At 41.1% G+C, this 25,093-nt stretch overlaps 1 protein-coding gene across 1 annotated transcript in view; it reads left to right on the forward strand.

Annotated features, from left to right (window-relative positions):
- Nucleotides 1-15,917: 15,917 nt before the first annotated feature.
- Nucleotides 15,918-25,093, forward strand: part of gal3st2 (galactose-3-O-sulfotransferase 2) — a 69,029-nt gene continuing 59,853 nt past the window's right edge. Inside the window, exon 1 of the mRNA XM_038694097.1 lies at nt 15,918-16,406. Coding sequence (XP_038550025.1) covers nt 16,351-16,406 — 56 coding nt within the window. The 5' untranslated portion in view covers nt 15,918-16,350. The remainder of the gene's footprint in view (nt 16,407-25,093) is intronic.

Here is a 25,093-nt window from a genome sequence, read left to right on the forward strand (position 1 = left end):
AAACAGAGGGCTCTCACAGAGAGGTGACAGCTCTCCATATTAATGTTATTACGGGGTAGATCCGTTTTTTAGCTTTGATGGGTGCGAGAATAGTATGCGTTCCCTACATCAAATAGACAGGCTATCTGGTGATTTGACATGAATGTGCTATACATAGGTAGATTCGTTTCTAGCTGTATGGTGCTGCAAACTTTCTCATGGTGTGAGAAATGAACCCATCAGCCTGTCAAAAGCAGGCGTCTGTCGGCTTAAGATGAAAGAGCAAATCTTGGATGTAGAAAACCTAACATCTGTCTGATCATTGTAAAGTACTTTAGTCTACATGGCAAAAAGGCCGGTTTTAGATGTTGCAAATATCAAACTACAGAGTTAGTGAATTGGGAAGGGCATCCTATAGGCGTGAAGTATAGGCCTACATGTGAGATTGTGACCGCGTTCTGTCACAGACACTCGTTTGATTGATTTTCCATGAAGTTCGCAGTAAAAAAACATAATTTAAGATAATTTGCGGTGCACAAAAGGAACCATGACTGAGGATAATAAAGAGAGCTTCTGTTTCTGCAAAAGAACACCTCAAATATGTTGGACCGTTTAATCAGGAACCATATTAATTACTTGTATACAGTACAATTTATTCTCATAAATAAGGTGAACAGGAGGACAAATTACATTTAAATTGAAGCTGTTTTCAATGAGTCAGTCGAGCAAATACTAGTGCATAGTTTCATATAGCCTATTGTTATCACATGTTCGCTTCCTAATCGAGCCAAACACTGTGCGCCAGCGTGTGGATGTGATGTGATGCGCTGTTTGTTATGGAAAATAACACTATTTCATTGTCATTTACAACAAGTCACAGGCTATTTCTTGTTGTTAAGTGAGTGGACTATTTGTGTAACCTAAATACATGTTTAAACATAGATGGAATGCATTTGGTTTACTCTCTTTTCAAACGGGGGAATCCAAATTAGTACCGGGGTCATCCCGTCTCTTGCGCGTGTGTGTGCGTGTCCCTCCGGTCAGTGACGTCACTACTCAAGAGGAATGCCCTGTTCCTACAGATTGGTTATAAAGGGAGTGGAGCTCCGGTGCCCCCTTTCCTCCGGTGCGCAAGCCTTGCATGAAAGTGCGTTTTTTACCCACCAAACAACTTCAGCTTCACCAAAAGGAACGCCAGTGTCACGCTGAGTTAAATCTCGTTTTGTATCTCCTCTGACAGAGTGTGCCTCCTTTTCTCCCCACAGTCAGTACGTATTAATATTAATTCCACTGACCAATTATAGACAATTGTAAGCGTTTGAAGTGATCGGACATGGCGCTTCCTCACATACGCCACATTTAAAGTTGATTTATGGAGGGAACTTGCTTACAAGTGTGCATATGCACTTTGGTGTACGACATTTTTGGCTTTTGGACACACGTACACTTTAAGTGAGGTTTCTGGGCACAGTTTTATAAATGAGACCCCTGTTCTGCATCCCCCACAGGTCTTTACCACCCCCTACTGCCATACAGGTGTAAAAGCAAGGTGATGTTCCACTGTTGGCTTCCAGTGGAATTTGAGGACCTTATAGCCAATCAGCTATAAGGCCGTCCCTCAGAAATCCCATGATGCATAGCGGTGACGGGAGTTTTGTTAAAATTTACTAAAAAGCCTCGGATTTGCTTGAAATACAAAAGGTACTTTGTAATTTATGTTTTTTTAAATGTTTCTGCATAGAATATAATGTTTTTTGTCGGTAATTGTCATTTCTATGACAGTTTGTTTACTATTGAAACCAGGAGTGAAGGGACTGTTTTATTTGATAGCATTTTGACTGGACAAGACATGTGCAACTCTTGTAGTTGGTCGGGTAACAACTTATTGTCACAATGTCAGCAACCGTGTAATAGGGTTAAATTCTCCATAACTTAAAAGAACAAATTGGGGTTTGAGGTGTTTTGTGGAACTAGTCTTGTTATTGCATGTTGCAGTCCTCTGCTGGGTGACGTAAGAAAAAAAGACCCCAGAAAAACAGTGCAGTTCTCAAACACCCTGATTGATCTTGTACACGAGTTTGTGAATTTTGACGAGACGCCGCAACAAGTGATGACAAAATCAGACACTATAGTGAGACATAAAAAGGCTTTCGAACTAAAAAACAACAATTGCCAAAAGATTTCAAGTCGTGTACACGAAATGCAGAGTTTTCCCTGATCTGAGAACTTTACCATATGTTTTTTGAAATGGCTACAACACCCTTTTAGTCTAATTGTGTCAGGTCCTTCAAACATTAGTAAAACATTTTGTGAAAATGTTGATCGAAAATGCTGAAAAGTTAATTTCAAAACAGATTGAAAATGTTGTACATATTTTTTCGTGTTGGCAACCCTTGTATGACCAGTTATTGAAAATAAGAAATGTGAATTTTGTTGAGGGTTTGCCATTGTCATTATGCGATAATACATTGCTACCTATAGATAAAAACAATTTGTTGATTATTGATGATTTAATGAATGATGTTAGCAATAACATTGAGGTCCAAAATGTATTTACAAAATATGTGCATCATAGAAATTTAAGTTGTGTATACCTAGTTCAGAATTTGTTTTTTCAAGGCAAAGTTAGCCGTCCAATTAATTTGAATACCAATTATCTTGTTTTGTTTAAAAATCCCAGAGATAAATACCAAGTCATGCTAATGGCTGGACAAATGTTTCCTGGGAAGAGTCATTTTTTTATTGCTTTCAGACCTGCCTGTTGTGTATGTGCCTAAGAGAAAGTAAATAAACATGTCTGATCGCATTAAAAGAAACCTGTCTTTACTGCAAACTATGCACGGAGCATCTCCATCTCAGAGAGTGAATATTATTAAATCTGCATCACCAGACCTTTTGGTATCGTTATGCAAAATAGCTTACGATGTTTTAAATAACATAAAATTCCTTTAAATATGACACAGTATCAAAAAATTAAAAAGAAGAAGGCAGGGATTAGACTGCTCGCCAATAAAAAGGTTTGCGCTTCAAAGAAAAAGAAGACGATGCTTAAACAGTCTGGCGGTTTTCTTCTTTTTGAGTATCGCTGTGCCTTTTATAACGAGTCTTATAGCTTCAAGACAAACTTAAATAACTATGGAGTATGCACAAAAAATGTTTCTGGTACCTAAACAACAGCTTGATCTTTTAAGAAGACCTCCGTCACACGAGACTATTTGAGAAACTGTTGAAAATGACCTGGATCGTACTATTAAAGACATATCAAGATCAAAATACTGAAGATCTTCATGAAAAAGCAAAAAAATATTACATCACGATTTTTGAAGAAATTTTAAAAAACATGCCAAAAAACAGCAGGAATAAAGCACAGAATATTTCCTCCTCAAAAAACATATCTGCATGGACTGAACGTGGGGACTTTGTGTTTAACAGTAATGTTATTAAAGGGTCTCATGTGTATGATTTGATAAGAGGAGTGACTGCTTCTCACAACGTGAGACGATCTGCAATTGTTGGCTATATTGAATATACCTTTATCAGTTGTACCAAATCAACAGGTCAAAAGAAAAATTGACGGGATTAAGAGAAAGACTTCTGGAGAATCTTCGCCTCTTATTACTGGACCACCATCTACACCTCTTGTTACCAGAGGGCATCCATTAGCAAACAATGAAACAAGTCCATTTGTATCTCCTGAAATGCGATTGTATATCGTTATTGGCTTTAAATAAATACATAACTTTATCATTTCAAAGTGTTTTTATTTATATCACTAGAATAACAGAAAACATTGTCGTACATGTTTCAATCTATAAATCATTTTAATAATGATTGACACACAGCTTCTAATATTATATACATTTACAGTTTTTTCTGATTGCTTAAGCACATTTTTTGTAACTATTGGCTATTTTTGCAAAACTCTACACACAAATAAGAAAACCTTTCACCCAATTATCAAAACGTAGTTCTCTTGCAAAAGCGAACACAGCTAGATTAACTCCTTCGTAAAAATGGTGTTTTTGTATCAAACAGTAAACACAAGCCATCATCTACTAAACACACAATGTGCCAACTACACACTGATGGTATGAATACAAAACACATCTGGCTTTTGCTTTCTCTGTGTACAGATGTCAATTTGAGGTCATACTTTTGTCACAGTGTCATGTAAACATACAATTCAATTCAATTCAATTCAATTTTATTTATATAGCGCCAAATCACAACAACAGTTATCTCACAGCGCTTTTCATAAAAGAGCAGGTCTAGACCGTACTCTGTGATGTTATTTACAGAAGCCCAACAGTTCCCACCAAGAGCAGCACTAGGCGACAGAGGCAAGGAAAAACTTCCTTTTAAGAGGCAGAAACCTCGAGCAGAACCATGGCTCAGGGTGGGCGGCCATCTGCCTCGACCGGTTGGGGTGAGAGAGAGAGAGAGAGAGATGTAAGGAGAGAGAGAGAGAGATGTAAGGAGAGAGAGATGTAAGGAGAGAGAGAGAGGGGAGGGAGGCAGCCTACACAATATACACACAGAGGTACACACAGTGAAGGTAATGTTGCTATAGACTAAATGAAAAATGGTACAGATATTTATAGTAGTGTTAATGGTAACCATCGTAATGTTAATGATTATAATAACAATAATAACAATAAGACTAGCAACAATAGTCGTTGCAGCAGAGGGTGTCGAGCAGGAACACGGGGGCAGCAGGTGACCCACAGCCACAGCTCCAGACTCCACAGCTCCAGACTCCACAGCTCCAGAGCCAGAAAACCTGCAGGAAGTGATAGGAGAGAGGAGAGAGACGAGAAAGCACAAGACTACCAGAAAGGGGAGAAGTTGTGTTAGTAACATGCAATAATGGGATAAGGTTGCATACAGAGGGAGAGAAGGAATACAAGGATCCAAACTTCAAGTATTGGTGTTTATTCACACTCATCAAAACCAAGACAAAGTCAGAACACAAAATAGTAATTTCACAAAACAAACAAAGAAACAAAAAAACAATCAGCCTACATCATGTCGTCTTTCTGGGTCCGGCCACAAAATTTCGTCCACACCGCATGCGATATCCTCCAGTCCAAGGCACCGGGGAAAATATCTCCTTGAATGCCGTATCCAGGCCTGACATGATGCCTGGTCAATATCTCCACATGCCTCCACCATTGCCTGTAAAAGGGCTACCTGTTGATGAGGATAACGGTCGTACACTTTCCAGTGCCAGGCAGAGAAGAACTCCTCGATGGGATTTAAGAATGGAGAGTATGGAGGGAGGTTGAGTGCCATGAAGAATGGGTGGTCTGTAAACCAGTTGCGGACCAAAGCAGCCCTATGGAAACTAACATGGTCCCATATGATGACATATCGGGTCTGCTCTGGTCTCTGAACAGTGAGCATGTCATGTAAGGTGTCCAGGAATGCAATAATGTGTGCAGTGTTGTATGGGCCTATGGTTGCATGATGGTGAACAACACCATTTTGGCTTATAGCTGCACACATGGTTATGTTACCACCACGTTGTCCTGGGACATTGATGATGGCACGGTGTCCAATAATGTTCCTGCCATGTCTCCTGGTTTTACTGAGGTTAAAACCGGCCTCATCTTCAAAAAGTAGCTCATGTCCCATGGCATCTGCTTCTAGTTCCATCACTGTCTGGACAAGACAAAACAAATGCAACACATCAGGCCCATGCACAGCACTACAGTATGCACTTCCAAATTCAGAACCAATGACACTATAGCTTACCTGCACATAGTCATATCGCAGTTGCTTTACACGTTCTGTGTTTCTCTCGAAAGGAACTCTGTAAATTTGCTTCATTCTTATTCTGTGGCGCGCAAGTACACGAATTAGTGCAGAAATGCTTACACTGTGTATATTTTGAAAGATGGTGTCATTATCAATTATGCGCTGCTGTATTTCGTCTTATTGCATTATTGGCAATCACCATGTTCACTATATGGGTCTCTTGCTCTGGAGTGAACATTCTTCCTCTGCCCCCAACATGTGGACGTCTAGCAATTCTGTAAAGTAACAATTTCAGTATTTTTGCATGTATGGTACTGTTGTGTTTCTCATTAGAGTATGGCAGTGCTACAAAGTACTTACCGATTCTCATTTCGAAATGTCCTAATGATGCTTGCCACAGTGTAGCGGCTCAAATTAGGCTGAACCCGTTGGCCAGCTTCCCTCAGGGTCATCCCATGGTTGATGACATGGTCCACTATTGTAGCTCTGATGTCATCAGTTATTCTATTTCTTACTCTTCTTACCCTTCCTCTTTCCCCTCCTCGTCCTCTTCTTGCTCCTCCTTGTCCTCTTCCTTTAACTTCCTCTAACCCTCTCGCTTCTTCAACTCCACGTCCTCTTCCTCCAACTTCTTCACCTCCACGTCCTCTCCCTCGGGCTCCTCTGATTCTCACTCTTCTCACTCTTACTGCTCGTTCCATTGTACTCCACACAGACAGCTTACCTGTGGCTTATTTATAGTGCTTAGGCTGACTGCAAAGTGAACTAATTATCTAAAACAGTTTTCACATGTGAAAGTGTGCCAGACAGTTGGCAAAATAGTGTTAATGATAGCCATACATGTGTATAATTTTGCTAGGAGTGTGTTGGAAATTTGGTAATTGAGTGTAAGCAGTGAGTTGTGTTTAAAGTTCTGCAAAAAGAGTTGTGCAGTGAATTGTGCCTACAGTTTTGCAAAGTGTGTGTTACAAAATTGCAAACTGAGTGCAAAGCAGTGTTTGTGCTTTTAGTTTTGCAAACTCAGTGAGTGGTTTTGCTATACGTATTAATAGTTTTAGAAATTGTGCTACAAGAATCACGATTAGTGCTTAAGCATTCAGAAAAAACTGTAAAAGAATCTGATACTTGGACACACTGGTTACATTCTGCATAATTATTTTGACCACGTACAACCGAGGGTTGTATTTTTTTCACAAATTTGCACACCATAAAATCACTGCATGACCGTTTATTACTATATTTAGTCATTACATTGTCATAAGATAACCCACTAACCATATGGTAAAGAAAAAAAACACAATGCTGACCGCACACTACAGAATCCACATCTTGCGCTTGTCTAACAGAATGTTGCGTGGACTTACAATTACTGCTGAGAAAGACAAAAAAGGATTCAGGAAAATGTATGTAATGTATACCGGAGAGTTCCCAAAACTGTCAAAGACTGATCCCACACCCTGCTTGTCAATATAGCTAGCGACCCAGTGTTGTCCTCCCAGGTGGGAGGGGTCTGTGTTTACCACCAACATGGCGTGTCTCTTTTTAATAACTGATTTAGGAAGCTGGTCACTAGCAAATACTCCAACAAAGATGCCTTGCTTTAATACCTTATCAAGTACTTTTGACAATTCTATCGTATTCATACTATCATTTGTTTAAGTTAGAAAAAGTCAATGAGAACTTGTCTTCTTGATGATATCTCAATTACAGGTTAAACTCGAAAAAATTAGCATATCGTGGAAAAATATATTGTATAGACTGGCTTACAGCTTATGAAAACCCAAATTCAAAATCTCAGAAAATTTGAATATTGTGAAAAGGTTCAGTATTGTAGGCTCAAAGTGTCACACTCTAATCAGCTAATTAATCCAAAACACCTGCAAAGGGTTCCTGAGCCTTTAATTGGTCTCTCAGTCTGTCATGGGGAAGATTGCTGAGCTGACAGTTGTGCAGAAAACCATCATTGACACCCTCCACAATGAGTGAAAGCCTCAAAAGGTAATTGCAAAAGAAGTTGGATGTTCTCAAAGTGCTGTATCAAGGCACATTAATAGAAAGTTAAGTGGAAGGGAAAAGTGTGGAAGAAAAAGGTGCACAAGCAGCAGGGATGACCATACCCTGGAGAGGATTGTCAGGAAAAGGCCGTTCAAATGTGTGTGGGAGCTTCACAAGGAGTGGACTGAGGCTGGAGTTACTGCATCAAGAGCCAGCACACACAGATGGGTCCTGGACATGGGCTTCAAATGTCGTATTCCTCTCGTCAAGCCGCTCCTGAACAACAAACAACGTCAGAAGCGTCTTACCTGGGCTAAAGAAAAAAAGGAACTGGTCTGTTTCTCAGTGGTCCAAAGTCCTCTTTTCTGATGAGAGCAAATTTTGCATCTCATTTGGAAACCAAGGTCCCAGAGTCTGGAAGAAGAATGGAGAGGCACACAATCCAAGATGCTTGAAGTCCAGTGTGAAGTTTCCACAGTCTGTGTTGGTTTGGGGAGCCATGTCATCTGCTGGTGTTGGTCCACTGTGCTTTATTAAGTCCAGAGTCAACGCGGCCGTCTACCAGGACATTTTAGAGCACTTTATGCTTCCTTCAGCAGACGAGCTTTATGGAGATGCTGACTTCATTTTCCAGCAGGACTTGGCACCTGCCCACACTGCCAAAAGTACCAAAACCTGGATCAATGACCATGGGATTACTGTGCTTGATTGGCCAGCAAACTCACCTGACCTGAACCCCATAGAGAATCTATGGGGCATTGCCAAGAGAAAGATGAAAGACATGAGACCGAACAATGCAGAAGAGCTTAAGGCCGCTATTGAAGCATCCTGGTCTTCCATAACACCTCAGCTGTGCCACAGGCGTATTGAGGGGCCCAAACCAAGTACTGAGTACATATGCATGATTATACTTTTCCGAGGGCTGACATTTATTTTTAAAATCCTTTTTTTTATTGATTTCATGTAATATTCTAATTTTCTGAGATTTAGAATTTGGGGTTTTCATAAGCTGTATGCAATAATCATCTAAATTATCTCAAATAAAGGCTTGATATATCTCACTTTGCATGTAATGAGTCTATATAATATATTAGTTTCAGTTAGGTTTAAGTTGAATTACTGAAATAAATGACCTTTTGCACGATATGCAAATTTTTTGAGTTTAACCTGTATTGAATCACATGTGGTGTAAATAACCGCATTTATTGTACATTGAAGAGGATTTCTAAAAACGAGCCTCTAATCTAACACTACCGTTTTTAATGAGCGACATGTGGTCTCTGCATCCTTCATCAGGGCTCAGGTTAAAACAGAACAGACTATATCCATTTTAAGATACTTTCCAGTTGCCGAGTACAATTGATGGTACTCCCTGATGGCATTCCCTCTGGTAAAGTTGGGTTGAAAGGGTTTTGAAGGATATTGTTGGCCGTCAACGTATAAACATAAAAACTCTATATCATAATGGTTAAATGTAAATGGATTACATGCGTAAATGCCTCATGATCTACAAATCCTATTACAATAAATTTAGGTATTTGTCCCAAGAATATATTTTCTTGATTACAAACATGAGTGCCCATTGGGACGCTAAAATGTTTTCAACAGACTCTGTCTATGGGATATTTAACATTGCCATGCGTTAATGCCTTAGCGTGTGCTAGCTTAACAGCCGGAGATACGGTGACTTTATTTACAAACAGGCTTGCTGACATAATGTTAACCCGAAAATTGTCTACAGTGTTGCGCATTAAGCAAAATTCGTTTTTAGCTCTTATGAATTGAATCTTATGAAATCTTGAGGTCTACTCCATTTATCATTAACTTGTCTTGAAAAAACAAGTCAGAATGTAAAGGGGATATTAGCTCCACTACGTTATGAGTCGGTCCCCCAGCAATATGTCAACCTGTGAAAATATTATACATCCAGGGTAGTTGATAAAGCCCACTTTGTCTGCTTGATCCAGGTTTCCACCGTTAGCTTACCTGATTTTTTCTTCTTATTTGTTGTTCGGTTACGCCTCCTTGGTAGGGAACTCCCTCTTTTCCCAGGAGGTCGTTTTATTGGTTGGGGGGCCACTGCCACTATACCCGACCCCTCTTGACGTCTGTTCATGACTTTAGTAATAACATCCGTAGCCGTGTTTTTAGCAGCTGTAAATGAGGGGCAACAAATGTAAATCCTTTCTTGAGTAAGGGGAATGCTAGTCTAAACAGACCCCTAAAGATACCCCCTAACCCTGCACCATACTGAGCACCGAGCCCGGTGTATCCTGGTAAATCACCACCCGCTTGGGCTGTATAGTATTCAACGTACTTGTCCGCATTGTGAGCATATGGATGGTACATGTTTGCTCCTTGTCTAATACTGATATCTTACGGGTTGAAAGTGTAGCTTTATTATTACTTTGCCGTACATAAAAGGGATATGTTGATTCTGATCTGTCTTGAGAGAAATCTCGATACTATCAATGTGTGTTTTTCAGAGCCTCAGATAGTGGGGTCATAAGTATTTGTGATCATATGGTTGTTTGGCCCTGATATATGTACTATTCTTAAAAGAGGGACGTAACTATCCCCTACTCTTTGATCTTCAACAATATCGTTATAAACAAATATATTATACATCCCTACATTAACATCGGCAGTATGAGGTGCCAAATACGTTATCTGTGTAAACACTGTGTTAGATCGTGGCTGAGATCTAAATGTTGCAATTCCCTCGTGAGTTTTAAAAGCCGCTCCGAGGAAAAATCCCAACATTTGTGCAAGTTTTCCTTGAAACTTTAATTCTACGTCTCTCGTTGGTAAAATGCTTACTCTGTTGGTAATGTTGTTGTAATCAAGCTCAATGTGACCCATTTCGTTTTCAGATGCCGCGTATGCTGATTTAAAGTGTAAAGGCTTGGATAGTTTCGTTCTAAAGTTTGCTATTGTATTGCTCGGGTAAAATAATGCAGAAGAGTTGCTGGCAGGGTGACAAAAAAGTCCTCTGCATCCATTTATACGTGTGTTTGTAATCTGCTAAGGTAGCTGAATGACCTGTTTTTCCAAAATCCAAAGTTAAATTTATCTGGCCATCCGACCCATTTGACTAACCCCATGTCCCGGTCTTGTCTTTTCTTTCTAGATAAAATCTTTTCTATTTTAAAAGTTTTGTTTTTATCTTTAATAACTTTTTGCATCTCTTGCTCATAAAATGTTCCCTGTAATATTTCTTTTAACCTGTAAAAAGGGGGGTCCCTTGACACGCATTCCTTTACAGTGAAATATTCATCAGTATAATTTTGCTCATAACCTTTTTGAAATTCTTACAGTATCGTCCACCTTATATTTAAAACAAATTACTCTTTTGTCTTTTGTTTTATACAAGTTGTTAAATACGATATCTTCATTGTCTTTTGTTACCTCAATCGGTTTCATTTTAAAACTACGATGATAACTATGATTGTAGGTGACTAAATCCTGCAATATATCTACGTATCGTTTAGAATGATTGGCTGTTAAATAACGCCACATTTTAGATTTCACAGTCCTTTTTAAGCGCTCTACTACAGATGCCTTAGTCTCATTTGATGTGGTAAAGTGAATGATACTATTCATTTTCATTAACACCTCGAAATCTTTGTTTAAGAACTCTGCACTCACACGTTGGCACCGACCCAAGACGTACTTTTGAGCATCAGCAAAATTTTTGTTCTTTTGTTGCTTCTGCGTAATTTCTCTTATGTCCTTTTATATAAAAGAAGGGTAGGGTCAATGCATGTGTGAGGTTGCTTTTTGCTACAGTATGTCGTATAAATAACAAGCTAAGGTTACCTGTATAATACTGCTAGTGTTAGATGATGTGGCCTTATTGCAACAGTCCAGAGTGTCCAAACAGACACCCTAAAATGGTTTGACCCTGTTCTTGTCCTCTTCTGATTTTTCTGCAGGAATGAGAAATGTTAAATTTCTTTTCCCCAGTTCTTTGCCATAGTCATCCACCCATTGACGACATCTTCCTGGAGTAATGGAAAATATTTAGGGCTGCTTGATAGACTGTCACCCGCTGCATATGTCCTCGTTGTTGTGGTGGCAGCCTGGCTGATGGTGAGTGTCCTGTTCATTCCCCCTTTTTTTTCTCGCATTATGAGTTTTGCCTCTCTCCCTGTGTCTCCTCCCATCTCCCTGTGTGTGTGCTCTCCCTCTCTCTCCACTCCTGAGCCCGGCTGACAATCCACAATCAACCTCCACCTCTGCTTGCCACAACTGCCAGCAATCAACCTCGTTGCAACCAGTGTTTCAACCCTGGCTCTCCACTCAGTCCATGCTTGATCGTCATCGCTCCTGACTTGGTTCCACTACAATATTCAAGCCTTTTTAATCTCGTCTTGTATCTTGTTCCTCCGTCTCCTGCCTCCCTGTATTAACCCTGCCTGTCTGTCTTCCCCGCCAGGTCCACTCACCTACGTCTCCTCCTCGGTCAGCTGGGCTCGCCTACCTGCCTTCTCCCCCTCGCGTCACCTCCACGGCGCTCCCCCGTGCTCCTCGCCTGTCTGCCGGCCACCACACTCCTTCCCTCCTCGGCCCTCTCGCTCCGCCTGCTCCTCGGTCCTCCACGCCCGCATCTCTCGGTCTCCACCTCTCCTGCTTCTTCAGCCCCTCAACTCTCCTTTTTCCCCCTCAATAAATGAGTTCAAAAACCAGAAGACTCCTACCTGTACAAAACATTTTAATTAGAAAAATGTGACTGTCAGCCCCGTCGTGGAGGTCTTTGAGGTTGTCTGCGGTATTGTTTGTTGGTTTATACCATCTGAATAATTTATCAATGTGCAAGAAGACTTCAAGGGTTCTATCCCATTCCCCCCACTGGACCACAAAGCCGGTGCTAAACCCCGTCTCCTACTCTTTAGATGTGATGGGGTAGCCTTTTTGTTGCTCTGGGGTCCCCATCCTTGCATTTTGAATGGTAGAATCATCCTTGCATGATCTATAAAAGATGTAGGATTCTGGGTCATAGACTTCAAGCTCTGTCTCTCCAGGCACAGACCTGCACCTATGTTTGGTATAAACTCCTTTTGAAGCACTCAAATCTTTACAGACTTTGTTTCTGTCTTTGGCTGAAAAACTAATGTGCGGCGTGCTTTCACGAAGAAAAATTTCTTCAAGCTCTCTTGTATAAAGATGAACTGCTCCATGCTCAAGCAAGAATCCTGACATTGTAAAATCACCTTTTTTATTTTATTTATGTATTTATTTTTATAAAATTTTTTATTAATACATTTTATTATTAATGCATTTTTTCATGTGCACGCCTGTTACGCATAATGCGCGTGCACGTTTTGCGGGAGCACGCATTGCTGGCCTTTATATACTGCTCCTGTCACACATTATTTTACAGTACGCTATAAGCCGTACTTTGTACCAAACATGTTCTTTATGAGACAGTAACCGAACACTATAATCTATAACTATAACCTAATTAGACAAAATACACCTAAATTATGCTGTAATTAGAAACTGAATATAATGTAATATATTATACCAAATTATATTCTAATTAGAAAACATATAGGACGTCCTATTACAAAATTAGACACCATTTTGTCTTAAAAACAAAAAAACAGTGCCATATCAGATCAAACATATCCTACAGTTAGACGCTTTATCGCCATATCCTCTTGCACAGATGCGACTCCAGCAACAGCCTCAGCCTCGTTCCACTATAGTTGTTCTCTGGATCGCCCCCGGCTACTTAGAGATAAAAGCTAGAAATCCAAGCTGAAGTAGCCTGTAGTTCCTCTCTACCCCCAACAACTCCAACTGACGGTGCTGGTGGCAAGAAGAACTAGTTGGCGAAGTCAGCTTACTTGGTCATTATAGCACTATGGAATGTTGCAGACAGCAGTCAAGCTAATTTAGCATTAGTTACACAGCACCTGTCTGAAGACAGTCAAATGGGATTTGTTGAACATTTAAAGCCGAATTTCGTCAATTGGAATTTGCATATAGCCTATAGATGTTTTCAACATAAGCATGATGCATTTTGTTGCAATTAAAAACTACTTAGGTGACCAACAAGTAAGAGAGAGGGGGAGAGAGAAAGGCAGAGGCAGTCAAAAAGATAAAAGTTCTATACTGTAGTCATGATTTGCATTGTCATGGAACCCGCTTAACATTTTAACAAGTGTTTTCCAGGCCTTGGAATAGTATGGAAAAAGGCTTACATGTGCATAGAGGATCACATCATCATCAGAATGAAAATGCAAATGCCTATATTTGTGAAATCTCATATTAGAAAAAGTTTTTAGGCTATTAAGGAAGGTTTGTGAGTTACATCTAAAAATGTGGAATGCATTTATTCAATATTTGAAAGCAATACAGAATGCCTGAGAGCGTTTGTGTATTATATTCCATTATATTTTGAATTGTCACTTGGCACCTGAATTTTGTGTTTTCCTTTACACAAATACAGACTTTCACCAAACATTGATGCAAAAAAGGCAGACATTGGTGCATAAAAAGACCCACCGTTTAATATATGACCCCACACCCAAAGCTGAATCGAAACCTACACCCTTGCTTTCTGGCAATGACGGAGTGAGGAGAAAGATGTGTGTGTGGTGCAGGATTTACACAATGCCATGTTCACCCCTGTGAGGGTGACTGGTGCAGGCTCGTTTTACCTCTCTGTTCATGGAGACAAAGGAGTCTTTTGTGGGCCAAAAGCCCCCCAACACCCCTAAACCTCGGAGCATTTAGCCCCCCTCTTACAGCAGCACAAGGGAGGCACAGACAGCAGATTATATGGGCGGGCTTGGCACCAAGAAAAACATCTCTTATACAAAAAATGGCAACACTCCTCTGAACAGAAGGGGGTACTTTCTATGACCAAGACTCAAATACCATGCGAGTGCTGGTCTGAGACTGCACTGGTGTATTGTTTAAGGCTGGGTATTGTACAACAGGAGGATCAAGTTGGTTTTAATGGATGATTTGTAAACCTGTGAATGTTCATTTTTACTTAGGATAAAAACCTAGATAAAACATGCTTACAGGCTGTAACACTGCAGAGGTTCAACCTTTTGGGGCCTAAGGGCCCTTTAAACAAATTTTAGGGTGAGTAGTAATTTACAAGGTAAATTTACACTCTGCTGAAATGTGTCATTTATAGTATTTCTGTTTTTGCTTGCAGTAAGATCAGTTCTACCAATCATAACAAAGGACTTCACACATAGTAACAGCTCAATAACAACTTGCGGAACATCTTATTCTTTGTCTCTCGCTCTCAAGTTTTGCTCACACTGCATGTTCCCAGGTCAATTCAGGTCAAGTTGGAAGACTGCTTTTTACATTACTGTAAAAATGGTTAATATGATTTCCTTAGAGTACTTTAGGAACATGCTTTTGAATCTCTGTGATGTGAATATTTTACATACAGTTTTTATTATTCATTTATGATTGTATTTTTTTCCTTTACCTTTTGAATCATGGTTTATATTCCATTGCATATTATTGTTTCTTCAGTATCTTATATTTTTTTATGTCCTCAGGTCTCCTTTAAAACATTATCTCATTAATATGAGATCTTATTCTCAATGGGACTTATCAGAATTAATAAAGGTTATATATACTCACAGCACCCCGACCACCCACTATATTTTCACAGAAACATTAACATAAAAAATACTCCCAACTCTGAAAAGGGATTGTAGCTAATCTGGATAATCCACAGACATCAGTGGGACAGTTTCTATAGCAACTTCTGGTTCAAAGTAAACAATTATGTGATAGTTTTTGAGTCTCTAGTTTTGTGGTTTGCCCTGCTGAGAGTTTGTCCCCTTCACTCAGCATCAGCTGGCCTTCACTGCACTTCTAAATTCTGAATCTGACTGAAGTGTTATCTTGCAGTGATAATATATTTGCATGTCTCCCAGGTGAAAGTAAAAGAGGAAGACTGCGTGACTGCTGAGTAGACTGCTCAGTGAAGCTAAATTCAGTTATTAGTCACAACCGACAAATAAAAGGCTATTTCTGGAGAATAAGCCTTCAGGGAGACAACTATTTTAGAAATGACTTATACTGACTATCACGCAGAGGACTTATTCACTGGCTGCGACACACTTGAAAATACAGAGGGTTTACTGACTAACCGCAAGAGTAATTTTTTTAGAATAAAAAAGCACCATCTGTCACAGGCTGAGGAGAAACTTCAATGTTTGAAACTACAGAGCTCCTTTAAAACCAGACTCCTCCTTTTGGTCTGCTCTGGCTGTATCACATTACCATCAATAATTTCGACTGTAGCCTATATATCCTTATAGTAGGCTATATTAGATTGGGGATGTACAGAAGCATAGTGTAGGTAAGTTTGTGTCTGTCAGGTAGCTATAGACAAATGCTTCGCTGTCGCCAGAATTGCTGTCTCTTTCTTTCTCTCTCTCTCTCTCTCTCGCTCTCTCTCTCTCTCTACTCATGCCACAGTCTCTCAGCCTCTGTCTGTGTGAACGTGAAAGTCAGCAGGAGGAGTCGAGAGAGCTAGACATATACTGAGAGAGAGGGAGAGAGAAAGGACGGCAAACTGGAACGGGGTCGTGGAGACAGTCGGAGCGGGAGTTTATAGGGGGTTACAGGGAGATGCTGTCACCACTGAGAAGATGGATCAGAGACCAGCCTCTGAGCTCTGGAACCTCGTAAGTCCACTCATGTTCTTTATCTTACCGTTCCTCTTTCAGCCTCAGATCAGAATATCTCAAATTATCATTTCCTGGTAAAAAGCGGACAGCCTGCTGCACACTGTAAGTTTCCACCAAGAACGAGCAGACCAGCAGACAGTTCACAACTTTCAAAAGCTCCATGTCTATGTTCCACTGTGTGTCACCTGACTCAGACTGTCTTGGTTTTTAAATTATTTTATTCCCCTGATAATTCATTCCAACCCAATGGAAAAAATTAGGGTAATTTCCTGTGAAACTAAATTACTGGCAGGAGGTGTCTCAGAGTTAAGTACAGGGAAGTCCAGGTCTAGGCAGCTGGAAGATGAACATGTGATGAGGTGCTCTTTATTCTTAGCTTTCTTGGTTAAACATACAGTTTTCTTAAAAGGAATAAGCTTTATGTGAACAGCACCCAAATCAAAAGGCAAAATCAGCGTCTGCTGGCTAATGCCGGGGTGCTGATATCCTATCAAAGGTTCCAGCCAGTGTGAAATGTTAGCTCATCAGCATCAGATTTCACTCTGCTGCTTGGATCTGATAAGTGTAATAGTATTCCAGGTGATGTGGATGTGGTTGGTGTTGTTGCCTTGAGTCCAGTCCTAGGTCAGACAGGGCTACAGGCTTGAACTAAAAAGTTGGTTTAGCAACATTTCAGGTCTCCTTCATGCCATCTAACACTGGCTGCTATTTTGACACTATAGACTAGTCACTGATATTTTCCCTTTTGTTATAGGATCATCTGTTTATCTAGGCTTACTTGCTAATTAAAGTAAATACTGGCATGTGTAAATATAGCCTGTGTACATCACTGCTGTGTCAGTTCATCTTTTAACCACGCTGATGGTATGTCTCTGGATGGCAGTGTGGGTTGGTTGGATGTTTCGTCCGTCATTCTACCAGACTGAAACAAATGTACAGACATTCATGGTCCCTAGAGGATGAATCATTCTGAGGTGATTCCCTGATATTTTGTCAGGCTGACATTTTCGGTTAAGACTGAAATGTCCCTGAACAGCAACTGGATGGAGGCATTCACATTCCTCACAGTATGAATTATAATAATAGCTATGGAAATGAACATTATACTGTTTTTACATGTGGGTCATTAGATTACAGGTAATTCCACCCCCCTCAATGTTTTTTCTCAGACTTGACCGGCTTTTATTAGCTTGTGCTATTATTTGAGGCTGGTTTATTTGTATATCGTCTTTTATTTGATAATTGGTTTGCTCTACTGATGTAAATGCCTTTGTGTTCTTGTAACTGTTCCAAATCCAGTTGACTGTGTTTGTTTCACATTTTCCACAGGCTTTAAATCAACAGCCTAGTGTTTAGTTAAGATCATATATGTGATTTCTTTGTTCAGGGTGACCTGGCTGTGAAGATATCTCTTTCCAGGGACAGATTAAAATCTGCGTCAGTCCACAGTGAGTTAGGAGGACACATTGATCTCACACTGGCTGTGCATTTGACTGAGCGCCAGTCCACTGCTGGCAGACAGATGCCTGGAATTCTTAAAAAAGACAGAGTTGCTTACCTCTTACACTTACACACAGAGGTTAAAAGTTCACGTGTGTTTGTGAGGGCTACAGAGGCAGGCCTGGAGGAGCAGCAGTGAGGGCTAAAGCAACATCTGGAGCCCTTCCTGCTGCACAGGCAACCTGTGCCCCCTCCACCATTAAGTGTCAGAATAGGGTATTGTACTTTACATCTCTGCTGACCAGTTTTTGAAGATCATCATAGTTTTGCAATTTTAATTTATTTCTACAGCAGCCCTGAGAGCTCGAAGCACTGCAACTTTAAGTACAATTTTGGTATTTTTAAACCTCGGCCCTACTTTCATACATGTTAGTGTTGAAATGACTCGCTATGATTTTTTCACAAACTGTTATGAATTTTGCCAGAAACTAATCTGAAATCCTGAAATTTCCAAGCTCCCAAAGGTTATTTATTAATGGAAAATTTCTGTACTAGATGTAGGTCCAGCAACATGGACAAAAGCTGTCTATTTACACATAAAATTATGAAACTTTATTTATATTTGTGCGTAAAAAGATTTGAAGCTTCCAGGTATAAACTCTGCAAGCACATTGACATCTGGTGGCTTGTAAAATATATAGCAGGCCTTTTTGGAATGGGCTGGGGGCTGAGGCTACAGTCTAATCAGAGTGGGATGTATGGAAGATTATTTACATTAAACATTATGTCTCGGGATCAAACACTGTCTCTCTGTGCCTTTTGTCCACCAAACAACATCTTCAATCCTGCTTCTTCTTTTTTTCTTTTTAAGCCTGCCCTGCCCTGCAGTATTAGGAGCTGGATACCACGTTCTGCTAGACAGATTTTGCTATAACAAAGTAGTTTTAATTTTGTCATTTTGTCTTTGTTATTATTTATTTAATTATGTATGTGTATATATTTGTTACCAGGATTATTATAGGATTGAATGCGTATGTGAAAGGGTATGCGTAACTTGCGCTTCCAAAATCTTTGCATTGTTTGCTTTGCTTTGCTTGCCTGGATTTAGCTGCGAATGAATAGTCCGCTGAAGTATCCTTATTGTTTTTACGGTTGTGTACGCATAGATAATGAGCTCCACGGACAGCACCTGCCATCAGGGCACTGGGCCAGGTTAGGCTACCTGAATAATTGTTTATACTCTGTTGGTGTGGTACTCGGTTGTTAGTCTTGAGTGATGTTGTGTTGTGAACATTTGGCCAAGCATTAAATAAGAAGTATGTAGGCCTATTTGATACATGCACCACTGCTGCTATGCAAATGTAAAACTTCAAGCGTCTTCTGATTGGGCTTGTGAATGCTTTTTTATTCTCAACCGAGTATTGTACTGTGCACTATAAGCAGCAGGCTTTGTATGCTATTTCGGGTGAGAGAAAGAGAGTGAGAGAGAGAGAGAGTGTACGTGTCAGTAAATGCAACTTTCAGTGTATGTATTGATAACAAATAGTGCGTCTTTAAAGTATGATTCAATTTTGTGTAAAATTATACCCTGCACTGTAATAGCACAATACATTAGATCAGGGCAAACCGTTCGACTGGTAATAACCGTTTGTACAACTTTTAATCGTCAATGGGTTTAGAGTGCACAGTGAAAATTTGTTGATCGGACTAATTCCCTAGGAGGAGTTCGTTAAAGTACAAAGTGTGTAAATCGCCAAAAATGACCATTAAAGAGGCTTTTTGGTACGTCTGGACATGATACACATGATACCATTTTGCCACGCCCATGCACGAAACCCATAAAATGTGAAATTTTTCGCCACTCCTGACTTTTGTGCAAAGTTTGGTGAGTTTTCGAGTATGTTTAGGCCCCCAGAATTGAGGTTACTTTGTAGAAAAAAGAAAAAAGCGTTGAGCGGACCCTTGGACGTGTAGCGTGTCGAGGTGTGAGGTGGCCACTTTGCAGATTCTGGAGCTCTGATATTGTGACTGTAAATTTGCCGCGGGCTTCGGTCGCTGCACAAACGTGTTAATCATCACTTCCTGTGTCCCCTTTGTGGCGCTACATAGCACTTCGTGCTACGACTATAACTGAACATGTAGTGTTCGGGGCAGGACTGTTATCAAGCGCATAAAGTTTAGTGCAGATATGAGCATGTACACTGAAGTTACAACAACTTGCTCTTTCATGGCAAATCATCGATTTTGGACGCCAAGCCATGGGCACGCCGTTTCATGAAAAGTCACCATTTGTACAACTTTTAATCGTCAATGGCTTTAGAGTAGAAAGGGAAAATCTGACGTTGGTCAGAGTAATTCTCTAGGAGGAGTTCGTTAAATTATGAAGTGTGTAAAAAATCCAAAAATTACCATAAAATTCAAAACGGCCGACTTCCTGTTGGGTTTAGGGCAACGCTCCAAGAGGCTTTTTTGTACATCTGGATATGATACATGTGCCACAGAAACACATACATGTAGGTAAAATGTGCTGCGGGGGCTGCTTCGTTGAAGGTCACTTCCTGTTGCCAGCAAGTGGCGCTATGACAATGGGTGAATGTTGGGTTGTAGATGTGTTTAGGGCGGGACTCTTATAGTGTATTCCAAAATTGGTGAAGATGTGAGCATGTAGACTGAAGTTATAATAACTTCCTGTTTTATGGCGAATCATCAATTTTGGATGCCACGCCACGGGCACAACGTTCCACGAAAACTCACCGTTCGCACAAATTTTTATCGTCAATGGGTTTAGAGTGCACAGCACAAATCTGAAATCGGTCAGACATGATCCCTAGGAGGAGTTCATTAAAGTACAAAGTGTTGTAAAAAGATTCACAACATAGCATCTTCAATGTCTTCTGAGACTGTTTTGAAGCAGGTGAGGCAAATATGTTGGGATTAGTACATAACAGCGTAAAACTTGATTGAAAATTTCCTGTTGCCAGCAGGTGGCGCAATGACATTGTGTTTTTGTTGGCATATTGATGTGTTCAGGGCAGGACTCTCATTCTACATGTACAGTTTGGTGCAGATCTGAGCATGCATACTGAAGTTATAACAACTTCCTGTTTCACAGCGAATCATCGATTTTTGGACGCCACGCCACGGGCACGCCCAAAAACTCACAGATAGCACAACTTTTCATCATCAATGCCTTTAGAAGGCACAGCAGAAATTTTAAATCGATCGGACTAAATCCCTAGGAGGAGTTCGTTAAAGTACGGAGTGTGTAAATCATCCAAAAATTACCGTAAAAGTCAAAATGGCCGACTTCCTGTTGGGTTTAGAGCATTGCTCCAAGAGGCTTTCTGGTACGTCTGCACATGACACATGTGCCACAGAAATTTCATACATGTAGGTGAAACGTGAGGCGGGGGCTGCTTTGTTAAAGGTGACTTCCGTTTGCCAGCAGGTGGCGCTATGAGTGTGGGTGAATGTCTGCATGTACATGTGTTCAAGACGCAACTCTTATTAAACGTATAAAATTTGGTACAGATTTGAGCATGTACAGTCAAGTTACAACGACTTCCTGTGTCATGGCGAAGCATGGAACTTTGCCACCACACCACCACCACGCCATTAACTGCAAACTCACAAGTTTTACAACATGGCTTCATCAATGTGTTAAGGGTTTTCTGGGACAGTTTTGAAGTTGATACGTCCAACCTGCTAGGAGTATTACATTACAGCGTAACACGTGTCATTTCCTCTTGCCAGCAGGTGGCACTATGACTTTGAGTGAATATTGGCATATGGATGTGTATCAAATTTGGTGCAGATGTGATTACGTGTACTGAAGTTATAACATCTTCCTGTTTCATGGCGAATCACCAATTTTTGATGACACGCTACGGGCAAACTGGTTGGTTTGAATAAATTTTAATCGTCAATGGGTTTAGAGTGCTCAGCGAAAATTTGAAGTTAATCGGACTAAATCCCTAGGAGGAGTTCGTTAAAGTACAAAGTGTGTAAATTGACAAAAATGACCATAAAATCCAAAATGGCCGACTTCCTGTTGGGTGTCGGGCATTGCTCCAAGAGGTTTTTTTGTACGTCTGGACATGACGTGAATCTATGTCCGGGGGCTGCTCTATAGGGGGCGCTAGCGAGCCATTTTGCCACAACCATGTTTGAAACCCATAAAATACGAAATTCTTCGCTGCGTCTGAATTATGTGCAAAGTTTGGTGAGTTTTCGAGTATGTTTAGTCCCCCAAAATTGAGGTTACTTCGCACAGTTCGTGCTCGGGCCCTATAAAAAATAATCCCTTCAGTTTCAATAGGGACCTCAGACGTTTCGTGCTCGGGTCCTAAAAATGTAGGCTGTGGATTGTTCCTAACGCTAGCTAACTTACTACTGAATGTAACTCTATATAGCCCTACTGTTCTGCTTTTTTATGATTATAATAGTGAATAGACACCTACCCATATGTACAGGAACAGTGTTGATCCTTAATATCGTTGTCCTTTGTCTCAATCGTCAGGTGATGCGTTGGTTCACTTTTACTCTGTAATTGGTAGGCTTTAGCAGTTTTTTTCACATCAGTTTGACAGCCTAAATACAACCTTCAAATGCACAATGCAACTGCAAAACGTTCTGCTTCCTTCTGAGATCGCTTTTCCAAAAATTAGACAATATTTCTCCAGGGAGTGTGGTAATAGACAGTCCGACAGTCTGACAAACAGGGGGGCGTGGCTTAGCGAAGGGTCAATTGTCGATTGCGAAGACACCTGGCAGGAGAACAGGGAGGTTTTGGGGACAAAAAAAGAAAAGAAGGGGGGGACAATAGGAGACAACCAGCTGAACAACAGTAACAAACAGCATAGAAAATAACTGCAGGAGAAAAACAGTCAAACAGTGTGTGTGTGTGTGTGTGTGTGTGTGTGTGTGTGTGTGTGTGTGTGTGTGTGTGTGGGGGTGGGTGGGTGGGTGCACAAGCCTGTCATGGAATGTAGTTAGTGAGAGTGGCGTACTGCATCGACCCCGGCGGATGGCAGGTAAGAATCCAAGCATCCAGGGCACCCCGCAATCCCCATAGAGCGTGAAGCACCCAAGACCACATGCCCTGGGGACAGCCACACCCTGTCCCAAGGGAGAACAGCAGAGAGCCACATCGCATGATCGAGACCCGTGCCCAGCCAGAAGCCACCCCCCAACTGCCGGCAGAGCCAGTGGCACCCGGGACCCATGATGAGGGCCCAGCCCCCCCAGACACCCCATGGGAGCGGGCCAAGACCCACCACAACAGCACCAGCCTTGCCCCCTCGGAACTACCGCATGCCCTCAGCAAGGGAGAGCTGGCAGGGGACAGCGGAAGTTATGAATATTAATATTCGGAAATATTCGTTGGTGGACCACCTGAAAATTCCATCCGCCCAAGGTCTCAGGACTCCTTAGGTATGGTTTAATAATCAAACAATTTCCTAGTAATTTGTTAGTTATTAATGGTTCAATTATTTCAAAATTGGTGAGTTTAATCAATCAATCTCAAATCTGAGGGTGAATTCTCTGTACATGGACCTGGACGCTAAACAGTAGATGCACACAAATCACTATGATGAAGGTGAAATTTATTTAAAGTGAATACAACAGTGTGAGTATCATAGAAATAAAAGTCAAAGCAGAAACAAACCAGAATGTAATTAACAGAATATAGTGTAGAGTAATTCAGAATAGGTTCAAAATGCATTCAGTTTGGTATTGTGGAGGGAAGATGGTTCTAAGGGAATAAGGGAGCATATGAGCCCAAGTTATGGAATAATTGAGTTAGAGGAAATTAGGAGTTTGGTAACTAAGGACTATAATACCAAAGCAAAAGGACACCAGCTCGACCACTGAATGTAGTTTGTTTGCCTTACTATTGTCGTTTTCCACCGTCTGGATGGCAAAGGCTCACAGTCGGCTTAGCTCGTTCGTTGTTCAGGGCCCTCAGCGGCTTGGCACGCCACATGGCCTCTCGAGCAGGTTTGGGCTGATGGGTTATCCCGGAGTTCTTTGGCTGGCTGGTGCTTGCGCCAAAACTCTCGCGGCAAACGGTAGGTCAGCCCTGGCTTGGTGCTCTGAGATAGAGTGGTGTCGCTAATAACTTAGTTGACTGAACTCCAAACTCTGTCATTGGGAGCGGTTGATAGTTCAAATCGAAGTGTGGGTTGAAAGAACTTGCTGGATTTCTGGATTAAAAGGTTGCGTAAACTGAATGGTCTGATAACTTCAAAAACAGCTAAATTAAATAGAACACGTACTAAGACATCTAGCATGTCACCCAGAACTTTATTCCATTCCAGCATCTAGTGGCACAATATTGAATTAGCAATAAGACATTTCTTAACTATCAACAGCTTAAATCCATAATCGGGCGAGATTAAGTATAATAAATTGGACTTAGATTACCTCCAATGATAACAAACTTCCTTAATTCTCACCCCCAAACTATTATTGAAAATAAACCTGTTACTGTCAAAACTTCTGAACATCTTACTGTCAAACCATCTGGACGCAAAGTATTAAATATATGTAAATACAAATATGTGTAAATGCTTTTAGAATGGCTAAAATTCCAATCTACAACTCATACAGTATAAAACTCTCATACAACACACTATACTGCATAAGTGTCGAGGGGGGCCCTAGCAATGAGGGGGTGCTAGTGGGCTTCAGGTCTGGGCTGTGCTAAGCTGCCTTTGCGGTGTTTGGGGGCCTGTGGTTCAGGGCTGTGGGTCTGTGGCTCTTGGGCAGTTCTGCACGCTGTGTCCCTCCCTCCCAGCTGTGTCTCACTACACACACCCTTAAGACTCTGGGGGGTGGGTATGCTGTGGGGCGTTTGGTGGGTGGGGGGGCTTTATAGTGGCCTTCCGCGTCCTCCCAACCCCATGGCCACCCCTCAATTTAATTATACATTAGACATTGAGGGCTCGGGGGGTGGGAGGGTGTCGTTGGGCCACTGCCTGCCAGCTGTGGGGTGCCGTGTCGCAGAACCCCATAATTGTAACTGCACCTAGTGTAGTGAATAACCAGCCTTTCTCAAGAGGAGGTGAGATCAGATCCTCCATTCTAAGAGTTAGCCTTTTGACATGTAAAACAGAGAATCGCCTTGGGTAAGGAACCTGCATCATCAATCGGACGTGTCAGACTTAAGAATTGTTTATTCGGGACCCCCAAACCACTTCTGCCGTAAAGGTGTCAATGTGGACACTCCAGGATGAGCAAAA

Source organism: Micropterus salmoides, unplaced genomic scaffold (assembly GCF_014851395.1).
Source record: "Micropterus salmoides isolate LMB-PRFRI ecotype aquatic unplaced genomic scaffold, ASM1485139v1 Ms_hic_scaffold_3, whole genome shotgun sequence".
Lineage (NCBI taxonomy): Eukaryota > Metazoa > Chordata > Actinopteri > Centrarchiformes > Centrarchidae > Micropterus > Micropterus salmoides.